The following is an 11295-nucleotide window of genomic DNA, read 5'->3' on the forward strand; positions in this document are numbered from 1 at the left end:
AAGATGATGCTCCTGTTGTAGAAAATACCAAGTATGTCATGTCAATTACCTTTCCCAGTTAAGAGAATGATGCCAGAAGGCTCATATGGTGTAAATTAGGCAAGATCTACCAGAGCCAGGGGAGTCTGGGTTTTGGGGTGGGTTTTTTTGTGTTTGGTTTTGGTTTTTTAGTAGGGTGGCTTAGTGTCTTATTTATGGTTGCTAGGCAAGATTCTTCAAATGGTAGTGATACAGCCTGATTTGAAGGAATAGGGACAATATCGGTAGAAAATGCAGGACCTTTCAGTAACTGGATAGAGGAATCCTGATTTCATTTTTTGTAAAGCAAAGCTGAAGTTTAACACAGCAAGAGGAGAGGTCAGGTTGTCGCTGTTCTCTTTTAGCAGATGCCCTCTTTTATTGGTAACACTCACGATTATCAAAAAATGAATCCAAGTGTTCTGAAGTGATTAAAGTGTCATGCTGGTGCTTGTTTTCAGAGCTCTTTACAAACCCTCTGAGTCTGGTTTTGCTGTAAGATTCTGTGACTGTTCCCTTGATTTTACTTGGCCATGGTGAGAAATAGTTCAGAAGCTTTTAGTTTCTTGTGATTTGCATTTCAGTTTCCTTAGGGAAGGTGATTTCCTGATACAAGGAGGGTGTGAATCACTACCTGGAGAGAACTGAAGCCCTTGGGAGTGCTGCTCCCTGGGGACCCTGGAGGGGAGGGAAGGGCTTTTGGGCTGGGAGTCTGCAGGTAAGTGGGACATTTCAAAGCAATTCATTGCTTTTGCTGTGTTAAATTGTGCTGCTGGAGAATACACAGTTTCATGGAGGAATATTTCCTGACTCACTCAGAATTTCATGAGCCACAAGCCCATCCAGGATTGCTTGTTTATCTTGTCTAGGAACCAAGACAGAGCTCTGCTGCATAGTTAATTAGATGGGGGGAAGGCAAAGAATTCTAAGATAAGATTATCTTCTGCTCCTCATCACAGCCCTCATGTAAGAAGTTTGCATCACATGCCAAACAGAGCCTGATGGTAAGCCATTTGGTTTTGAAGACATTGTACATGAGAACAGCTTTACAAAGTAATACTTTTTTGGTTGAATACTCCTGTGGATTCTTTTGTATATATGAATAAACATTTTTTGTGTGCACAATCTTATGCAAATTAACCAGGAGGTGTAAAGAGATGTGTGGGGATATGGGGCTTCTGGAGGAATCAACTCTTTCATTCCTGTGGCTGTTGAAAGCAGGAAAAGAACAGGTGAAGAGAACCCAAATCCAAGTTTCTCATTGCTGCAATAGGCTGACAGGTATTGAAATTAAGGTACTGGAAATGACTGTATAAATTCAGTCAGAAACCAAAAAGCAATAGATTTTTTCAAAGAGCAATGGATTTTATATTGTGGCCTTTCAGTTCCAGATCTACAAAGGTTTTTGTGCATGTTCAGGGAGGGGAGGGTGACTGGCTGCTAGTCCTTGCTGCAGATTCAGCTGCAAGTGCAGCATCTGAGGTGGCAGAAGGGGTGTGAAGTTGATGCAGAACTAGGATGGAGTCCTGTGAGGCTTTGTGTTTAGTTTTCCATCTTCAATGTTGGCATCAGTGTGCAGCAAGTGTTACAACTACATATCGCTCTCACACAGAAAACAGAAATGTCAGGAGTCTGCACCACAGCTGTGAACCATTCTCCGTGCTCTGAGCTAGCCTGCTCGTTTGTAACTCAAAAACCTTCAGATCTGTGCTCTCCCCTTGCAGCAAGGGTCAGAGGAAACCTGAGGGACACCTGTACAGCTAGTCAGTGTGTGAGTTGTTATCTGTACTGCCCAGGGCTTGCTGAGGATCTGGGGTCTTGCTCTCTTCCTGGCAGAAGGATGTGGGAGGAGAAGATGGTGTTTTAAGCCAAGATTTGCTAATTCTGCATCTCTGAACAAGTTGTTTCTGCTGTGCAATAAACTCCCTGTCTGTGAGCTTAATGGTTATGAAATCACAGTTGCATTCTGCTAATAAGTCACTGATGGTTATCAAGAGATGGCCTGGTGAGGGGAATGAATGGATGAGCCTCACGGGGATGTTTTGCAACCTGGGCAGGGTGGGATGTGCATGTACTGGGCTAGATGCAAAACTTCTCTAAAGAGGACGAAGGCTATCAGGCTGCACATAAGGCTACCTTGGTCCAAGAGCTCTCTGCATCTCTCTGTTGTTCAGGAATGGATTCAAGATGCTCTGGGCCAGAGAGAAATCCACAGTGTATAAGGGAAAGCTTGATTTCCTAACGCAGTGGTGTATATAGCTTTTTATTAGCTTTCATGCACTGCAGTAAAACTCACCCTGGCATTAAGCATTCACAGTGCCAGAGGAACAAGTAAAATTCAGGAACAAGTAACTGCCTTTGTGCTTTCTTGAGGACCTCTGTGTCTTTGCACTTCTAAATGCTGGCATAATAAATCCTGAAGTGTTTTTTTGCTCACAGCAGACGTGATTAATACAGCTGTTAGCTGGTGTGTCTTCTAGAGGAAACAATTGGCAACCCCTAGGTGGATAAGCACCGGAGGCCTGAAAACCCTGTGATTTTCCCCACATTTGAGAAACTAAGAGGTAAAATAAAAATGCTCTTTTTTTCTCTTTAAATCCATAAACAGACATGACATAAAGACAGTCACTTCTGCAATGAGCAGGAGAGTGCCAGTTAAAGTGAAAATGCTTTAATGTTCTGCACAGCCAGAGCCTGTGGGGTCACATTTTCTGGGCCCCCCCCAGCCCCTCCTGCCTCCCCAACTTGGGGAGTGAGGGGTGTCCAGTGTACATTGCCTCTTTTCCACTCAGCAGCTCTTCTGCAATGTGAGAAGGGGGCCTGCGGGGATGCTTAGGGGTGCTGAGCCCTGTAAACTTCCAGCTGTAAATGTACCTTTCCTCCTCCTCATGTCCATCTTCCCAGGGAAATCCTGAGCAGGACACAAGTATTTGCAGTGGCTTTACCAGGTTTCCCTTCTGCTTCCTCCACCATAATCACATCCACTGATTTCTGCTGGTTTGCAGGTCTCATTTGCAGCTGAAAGCTCAAACCACCACTTATTTTCTGTACGCGTTCCTAATCTGGAAATGGATCTGATTTGCTTTACCAAATTACAAGCAAATTAAGCTAAACACATTGTGTTATGTCCAGATGCATTGTGGAGCTTTCACGAAAGAGGAAAAACTGCGTTTGTCATTGCTACGAGTGTCTCCTTTCCTCAGCATCAATAACTTCATGTTCTCAAAAAATATAAAACATGTCTGTAGAAGGTAGAGTTTTTTTCCTTGGGGGCAGGAGCCAGGTAGCTGGAGCTGCTTCTGTCTCATATCTTTCATCCTCTTGGCCCTTAAAGAATATCCTTGCCAGCATCCTGAGCTCTGTTCCGTTGCAGTTCCTCACTTTGCTCTTAGATACACTTTGATTATCTGCAACATTGCATTTGATGGTCTTATTAAATAGTTTTTAAAATTTTCCTTTTGGCAGCTGCTTCTTCCCTTTTCCATGGAATTTTTTACCTTAGTTGTAAACCAGCTTTATTAGAGCTTTGTATGTCTAAGGAAAGTAAATACCCCACTGCTCCAAATGAGACAAGTATTTGCATTTCCATTTCCTGACCCATCAGGGACAATTTTGTGCAAAGCACAGGAGAAATGTCAAAGTGATAAAATGGCATTGGTTTTGGTTCATTCTCTGGTTAAAACAGCTGATATTATGGAAAACATCCAGCACTATCAAGACTTCATGGAGTTCAAATTCAGAGAGGGCGAATCCTTTATAGGTACTGCTACATTTCAGTGATAGTTTTACTGACTGACAAATGCTACATCACCGGAGGTTTTTGACATAATTTCTTAGTTTACTGTTTTAAACCTAAATTATGTTGGAAATGTATTTCTTTGCCAGGGAAGTTTGCAGTCTGGATGTGAGATGGACTCCCCGTGTGCATTTGTAGCCACAAACATCAGCTTTAGTTTCCCTCCACCAAACCACGTTTATTCTGAGATAAGGGAAACACCGCTCCTCTGCAAAAAGTCTAACACAACTGATTTGCAAGATTATTTTTTTAGCTAGGAGCAATTAAGAACTCTAACAGCTTAACTGGCTGTGATAATTAGCAGTCACAAGCTATCTTTGGGGAAGTACAGCACACTGTCCTATTTTAGTCCTGCCGTAGTAAGGACTGAGAAAATTATGTAAATACCCTTTACTCTCCTGAGCAACAACTTGGGCTGGGCATGCCGTGCCACAGCAGTGAACTCTGCCTGCCTGGCCGGGAAGGTGCAGCACTTTGGTAAACACAAGCGATAAATTTAACTAGTCATCGTGACGCAAGCAAAAAACTATTGGCAGCCAGGGTGGAAATGCGTGCTACTCCCTTCTTACAGGAAGCGGTAGTTTGGTGTTAGTAACTCCTAGAAGCAGCCTCCTGGGCTCCTGCTGGTCCCCCCCGTGCTGCCAGGCTGGTGAGGAGGTGGTGGCCGGGTACCAGCCGGGGCGGGATGCTGGGGCGGCTGCGGGGACCGGTGGCTCGGCTGGTCCTGTGCCCTGCCAGAGCTGCTGGTAACAAAGCGAAGGGCGCTCGGGACGTGGCTTTGCAGACAGCTAACCCAGGTGGGTAGAAAGGTTTTGGTGGCTGTTTCGTGCTGCGGCATGGAGGGAAGGGGTGCTTGCTGCAAAGGGTGAGAAAGTGACCCTCGTTCTCATCTGTGGCTGTTACGGCAGTGCTGCACCTCCTGGGCTTACAGACACCCCCAGACAGAGCACACGGAGAGCTCTGTCTAGCAGAGTGCACAGGGATAAAGACTTTTTTTGTGTTAAATAGTCCTCCTCCTGCAGCAGTAAATCCAAACTGATATTTCATATCAGGCAGCCTGTTAATTTAAAAAAAAAAAAAAAAAAAGTTTCTCCTCCTACCCAGCTGCCAGGTTTCCAGAGGAGGACTGGTACATGGCCCCACATGCGGAGGGCTGGTACAAGCGGCAGACTTGGACCCTCTGCTCCCCCTGGCACCCCTTGCTGAATGAAGCCCTCAGCTGTGCCTGCTCATGGCAGGCAGTGCCCAGGCTCACCTGGCAGGCATGGGCCCGTGCTCCCGTGAGGTGGCTGTGGGTCTCCAGCATGGGGCTTTGCCCTTGTTCTCCTGGGATGGAGCCTGTCTTTATGGCGATCCGTCTTACTGCTTGTTGCAGATCTGATTCAGACACTTGCTGACATTTCAGATGTAGCTCTCCTGGTCTCACTGCCACTCTGTAAGAGAAACAGGAGAAGCAGGAGATTAAATTTACCTGGTGGTCTGGGTGCCAAGATTTACACTTGGGTTTTTGAGCCATCCACGAGTCCTGGCATGCACGAGCAGGCCTGGGGCCAAGGCATGTGATGTAACTTCACCATCTCAATGCAGGCAGGAAGGGATGCTCCCTGTGCCCTGTTCTGTAGAGGCAGCAGTTTCCTTTCAGCCAAGCACCAGCAATCCAGCAACAGCCAGGGAGTGTAGGGCACCAAGACTGGGGGCATCTTCATGTCCACCTGTTCCTGCATGCCCTGGGCACCCACTACACACCAGTCCCACATTTGCAAGCACAGGGCACCATGACCTAGCATCTTGGGTGCACCGACCTGGGTTGTGAGCAGTCCCAGCTACCTTGCAATGACCGCTCGTTTGCAGTGCAAACGCCAGGATTTGAGCTAGCCGTTGCTTACCCTCTTTTCAAGGGTCTCCCTTCTGCTGCCCGTTGTGGCCTGTCATTGGGCTTGTTTCTATCCAAAGGAGCCAGAGTCCTTTTCTCGTTGTGCTCGGGGTGACAGCGTGCTAATGGCATCACCGTGGTTGTCTGGTAGGGTGTAATGTATCATCATTAGAGTACAGTAATGTGGTACCCAGCTTGCATGAGAACGACTGCCAGCCTCCCACCAGGCTGTATTTTAACAGACCTCGTCTCTCTGTCAGCGCTTTTAGAAAGAGATGCTGTTGAGGAGTTATTAGTGCTGCTGGCAGTTTGCTTAACGCACTAGTTGGGCCATTTAAAAGCAAGATGCTAGCAGGGTGAGAGCATGCTGCGGACTTGGGTGGCTTCAGCCCCACATCCTTTCCCCCCATTAATAAGGATAACCTTCCTGATGAAGAGTTTTTTAGTTTAAAACCTACCTACACTAAAGAAAAAAATGATTAAACTAAATAAAATAAGCTGCAAATATAACAAAGCATCTCACACCAGCTGGTGAGTCCTTTTGACATTAGAAAGCACATTTGGCTCTCACAGAATATAAAAGTGCCATTTTGAACTTTCAGCCCTTTTCCCCATGTAATGACAGCTTTTTTCCCTCTTCCCTTCTTTAAGCTTAGCTCATTGTTTTCTTTTCTAAAACCTCTTACAGGTTACAAAGCTTTCAAAAATGACAGAAGCCCTACGAATTTTGATAAAAAGGTGTTAGTATGGGCAGGACGGTTTAAAAAGGAGGAGGACATTCCCAAGCACATCTCGTAAGTAGACCTGTCTGAATGATGTTTTCAGATGTGAAGATACAGGCAACAGCACCTTCACATAACCTCACTTGGTAAGGGTTAGTGCTCCTCCATGCTGATGGGGCCTGCTGTTACCGGTGTCCAAAAATCATCTGAATTTTTAGGAACATGAATTTTTTGTCACGCCCTGTGAAGTTAACTGGACTCATTTGTTTTAGAAATCGTGAGTTTCAGACTAAGCCTAAGTATCTTTTGTAAGACAAGTGGCTTTGTAATTCAGAAGTCACAGTAGTAACACGTAATCCACTTTGGATTTTTGCATGCTTTGCTAGTTTTTATTGATTAGCAATTAATAATGCTGCATAACTTTTAAAAAGAAATGTGGGCTATACACAGCTTTGGTGACAGACATCTGCAACAAGTTCCTCATGTCTGGGCTACGGTTTCACCTCCTTGTCGAGCTATTTTGTTAAAGGATTGTCACTGGGTTTTGGAGACCTAATGCTTCCTGGCTTGTGACGTCCTGGGGGCTCCTCCAGCTGGCCTTCTCCCTGCAGGTATAAACAAATCCATGGCTGGATACGATTTAATGAATGAGTCATTGCCACGCTGCAGTCTCTTGCAAGTGTGAATTGCTGGATAAATGCCAGGAGTGGAAGGTGTTGGAGATTTCCCAGTGCCGGCTGTGGCTGTTCAGCTGCTTGGGAAGACATCTCCGTGTGGGTGGTGTGGTCACCTGCTCCAGCCCAGCTCAGCCTCCTGGTGCAGGCAGGTGCTTGCGGCGCTGGTGCCAGCTGCCAGGCAGTGGGACGGGGCTGCAGAGCACCATGGGCAGCTGCGATGGGGATGTGGCCACAGGCACAGTCACCACTTGCCGTATCTCTTTGCTATGTGAAAACTCTCCATTGCTCTTAACCAAAATATTATGCATGTGCTTTTAGTCCACTGAGGGTGGCATTGCCTGGCGCTGGTGGCACGGCTCTAGTGTCTCCTGGTGCTGTGCAGCACCCCATACCCTACCCTAGAGCACCCAAAGGTGGGCCTCTTGCAATTCCATTATCGTGATGGAAAGACTTTCCTGTCCTTGTCATTTTTCAGGTGTTCACCCTCATATGCAATAAAAGAAGTCAGGAGAGCAGGATTTGTTATTCCTGTTGTTACTGACAACTGTTGGGAGTAGCAGTACCCCACCTGCGTGCGAGGGGGGCTAAATCTTTCCCCCATAGGCTGATTTCTTGAGTCCTCCTCTAAGTACTTGCAGAAAGAGAAGAAAACACATTGTACATTAATAGGCCACTCCTGAAAGACTTGAGGATTCATTACCCAGCTCCCCATGATCTCATTTCACACATGCTGCTGCAGGATGGAAATTGCTTTGTCCTCCGCAGGTCTGAGGTCCTCGACGCAGCAAGGAGCAGTGTGAGGATAAAGGTTTGCTACATCATGATTGCACTGACCTTGCTGGGCTGTTTGGCCATGGTAATCACAGGCAAAGAAGTGAGTATTTTTTCTGGGTAAACTGATCTACTTAACGTATGGTCTATATGTATGCTCTCCTTGTAAATAAACGCCCCGGTGACAGACAGGTTTGAGAATAGGTCCATATAATCAATATTTGCACAGAATCTGTATCACCCCGTCCTCTGGAGGAGAGATTGGCATGGGGAAGCACAACTTGCTGGTTAACGTGTTCCTTCTGACCCCCTTTGCCACAAACCCATACAGTGCAATGCTCTGCATCATGGTACCTGAGCAAAAGGCCAGTCCAAAGGCTGTGGACTAGCTCAGACAGTGTCAGCGGCACCTGGTCCTGCCCTGCCTCCATGGGCCATGAGGCTCCTGTGATCCTGCCTGCATACCACCATGGGCACCAGGAGCTGTGACACTCGCTTCTTCGCATCCCACCGGTGGGGAAGGAGGGTGTCCAGCCTGACTTGCACGTCCCAGTGCACCTGTAAACAGCTCACAGTGTAATTTTCCTGCTAATCAGAGCTGCAAATATTGAAAATTGGATAAAACTTCTGTCACTGCAAAATATCACGAAGTGGGGTGTCAAGGCAAGTGGTGCAAACGTGGGGAAATTTAGTTGTGGGAAATGTGTGCATGCAATTATTTTTCACCATTTCTTCTCAAGGCTGCTAAAAGGGATCACACGCTGCTGAGGATGAACATAGAAAAGAAGGCCAAATGGAAGGCTGAAGTGGAGAAAGATCAGGAGGCAGCTCTTGGGAAGTCACAATGATTGGGAACAGATTTATTTTAACAGCAGGAGAAAAGCGGTTTGCACATGCGGCATATGTACCTGTCTTCATTTAAGTCTTCGGAGGTTTTTCACTGAAACTCTCTCAGGGCAAAGACTTCACTGCTTAAAAACTGCTCCACACCGACTGGGAAACTCCTATGGAAATTCCAACAGCTGCTTTCTGTGGCCTCCGGTCTTTGGCACTGGGTTCAGCTGAAATACAGAAATCTCTTCTAAACTGCAAAGCATGGGAAAGACGAATGCAGGACTTCCTAGCTCAGGATCAGCTTTTTGTGGTGCTGCTGATGCTCCGTGTGGCCGTGGGCTGTGTCCTCCACCCCAGGAAGGATGTGGCCCCACACCAGAGAGCATGCCATTCTGTGCGATGCTTCTAGGGCAAACAGCTTTGGCCAAAGTGACCTAGGGCAGGGGGAAAAGGAGTCTGAAGTATGTTTTGCAGCCACAAAGAGATCAATTACCTCTGAGCCTGCTGCCATTGCTGTGCCCCCTCCCTCCCCAGAGCCTTGCAGGATCCCATGGCCAGGGAGAGGGGGGGACACATGCATGAAGAGGGGCTGGGAAGATGGAGGAGTGTGAGCAGACCCTGATGAGTGATTTGGGCCAAAAGGGCTTTGGGGCCAGAGGAGATGGCAATGATGTGGAGTGGTATAGTGGGCACATGGAGTGATTTGGTTGCTGGGGGGCAGCCCGGGGAACCCATGTCTGATGCAGGGAACCTGGTCTGGAGGCACCTCTTGTCCTGTTGCACCTCACAGGTTTTGCTTTTTCATCTTCTGCTTCTAATCATTGTCATGAAAGTTGTCTGGCACTTGCTTAGTTGTGATTTTAGTCAGGAGTAATTCTTAATTCATGGTTTGCTAAAACTGGTTTCTTTTTAATCATCATAGTTCATTAATTCATAATAAAACAGCTGTCCAATTACATCTAAAACAAACACATCTCTTCACAGCTTCATTTAAAGTGTCACCAAACTCTCCGGCTTGATGTTTAACAGATGGGAGAGATCCTAATGAAATATTGAAAGTTACATTTTCATGAAGTGATTAAACATCAAGACAGACCCCAGTTCACATGTGCGGGTGCTGACGGTCTGAGCCCCTGTTCGTTACCCCTCGGGACCTGTAAGACAGGCTGGTGGAGCTGGGTGCACTGCATGGGGTGCCAAAGGACATCGGAGTGATAAAACCCAGCCTTCTACCCCGGCTCCCACAGGAGATGGCAAATGCTGCAACCGTGCCCAGCCAAGGCTTGGCCTTTGCAAGGTTTATTACTCAGAGCGGTTGCATTTGTGCTCCGGGGGAGTCTGCAAGCTCGTGCTCAGGTCTCTGAGGTTTGTTGTACCAAAAATCACATCCACTTGCTGCTGGTGTGTCCCTACACAAACAAGCTGCTTGCCAGCAGGGGCTGGGGCACTGGCAGGCAGCAGTTTTGGGCTCTGGGACTCCATCTCCTGCACCTGTGGTTGCTGCACAGCTTTTTCCTTCTGATGCTTCCTAGGAGTGCTTTTCTCCGCACTGCACTGCACGCCCATTTAGGATGAGGAATGTGTGTGCCAGGGATGCTACATCTGTCACAGCTTGGTGTTTGCGGTACTTGTTTCCAACTCACGGCTCCGTGCAATACAATTCACCAAAGGTGATGCCTGCTCCCTGCAGTATTCCTCACAAAGTGAATCTCAGGGAAGTGAAAATGATGGCGTAGGACAAGCACAGAGTGAACACGTCTCCACTGAGAGGGCAGTTTTGCCTCCACAGGTAATACGGGCTCTTTCATTATACCTGACCTCCTTTTCTTGGTTAGTGCAATAAACATCAAGAATTACCTCAAAGTTAGTGTTCATTTGGGGATAAACTAAAACAGCTCTGGTCAGTTGCTTGCATTATATTTTGTTTTAATTCTCAACTGGCTTTCACATGACCTTTCTAAGAAGGCACGTGTAACACTTAAAAGAACCCCTTTTGATGCTCATAAACAAATCCACATCCATGTTCTTAGCTTCCATGACTTAAGCAGGAGATGACCATAACTGTATATAAAGAACAAGAAAATTAATTGCAGCTTATTCCACTCTACTCTGCACTTCCCTCTGCCTGGGGGGGGAAAAAAAAACAACCCTGCTTCAGGTGTGAGCTATTATCAAATCCTCTTAAACAGCCCAGGTCTCTGTTGACTAGTGTATAAAGCTGCTGCATTACCCTTCATCATTAAGAAAAAGGAAAAATCAATTCTTCCTCCCTGAGCTGCTGATGGGCCACTTCTGAGCAATCAGATGACCCAGGTGTTTCTGGGCTCTCACAAAGAGCTATGACTGCTATGTAGGGAATAAGCTTTTACTAGTCCCAGCTACATGATTATTCATTTGAATATCTTAATATTCCCCCCAAAATCAATCGGACTAATTGCTGGCTTGCACTCAGCGGGTGGCTGCTGGCACGGTGCAGCCTCGGCTGCAGCGGTCCCTGGTTGTAACTGGTGGTGCCAGCAGAGGATACTGCACTGCTGATGCCTCTCCAGTGCTGGGACTTATCCCTGCTTGTTAAAACCGGTTTCCATCTGTGTTTGCAAAGTC

General features: G+C 46.8%; 1 protein-coding gene across 1 annotated transcript; it reads left to right on the forward strand.

Moving 5' to 3' along the window:
• The first annotated feature begins 4375 nt into the window (after positions 1-4375).
• LOC101918955 (protein FAM162B-like) lies at positions 4376-10822 on the forward strand. Its single transcript, XM_027780235.2, has 4 exons — positions 4376-4611; positions 6376-6481; positions 7852-7960; positions 8598-10822. The coding sequence occupies exons 1-4, from the start codon at positions 4500-4502 to the stop codon at positions 8703-8705; spliced, it is 435 nt and encodes a 144-aa protein (XP_027636036.1). The 5' UTR covers positions 4376-4499; the 3' UTR covers positions 8706-10822.
• Positions 10823-11295: the final 473 nt, after the last annotated feature.

Source organism: Falco peregrinus, chromosome 13, assembly GCF_023634155.1.
Source record: "Falco peregrinus isolate bFalPer1 chromosome 13, bFalPer1.pri, whole genome shotgun sequence".
NCBI lineage: Eukaryota > Metazoa > Chordata > Aves > Falconiformes > Falconidae > Falco > Falco peregrinus.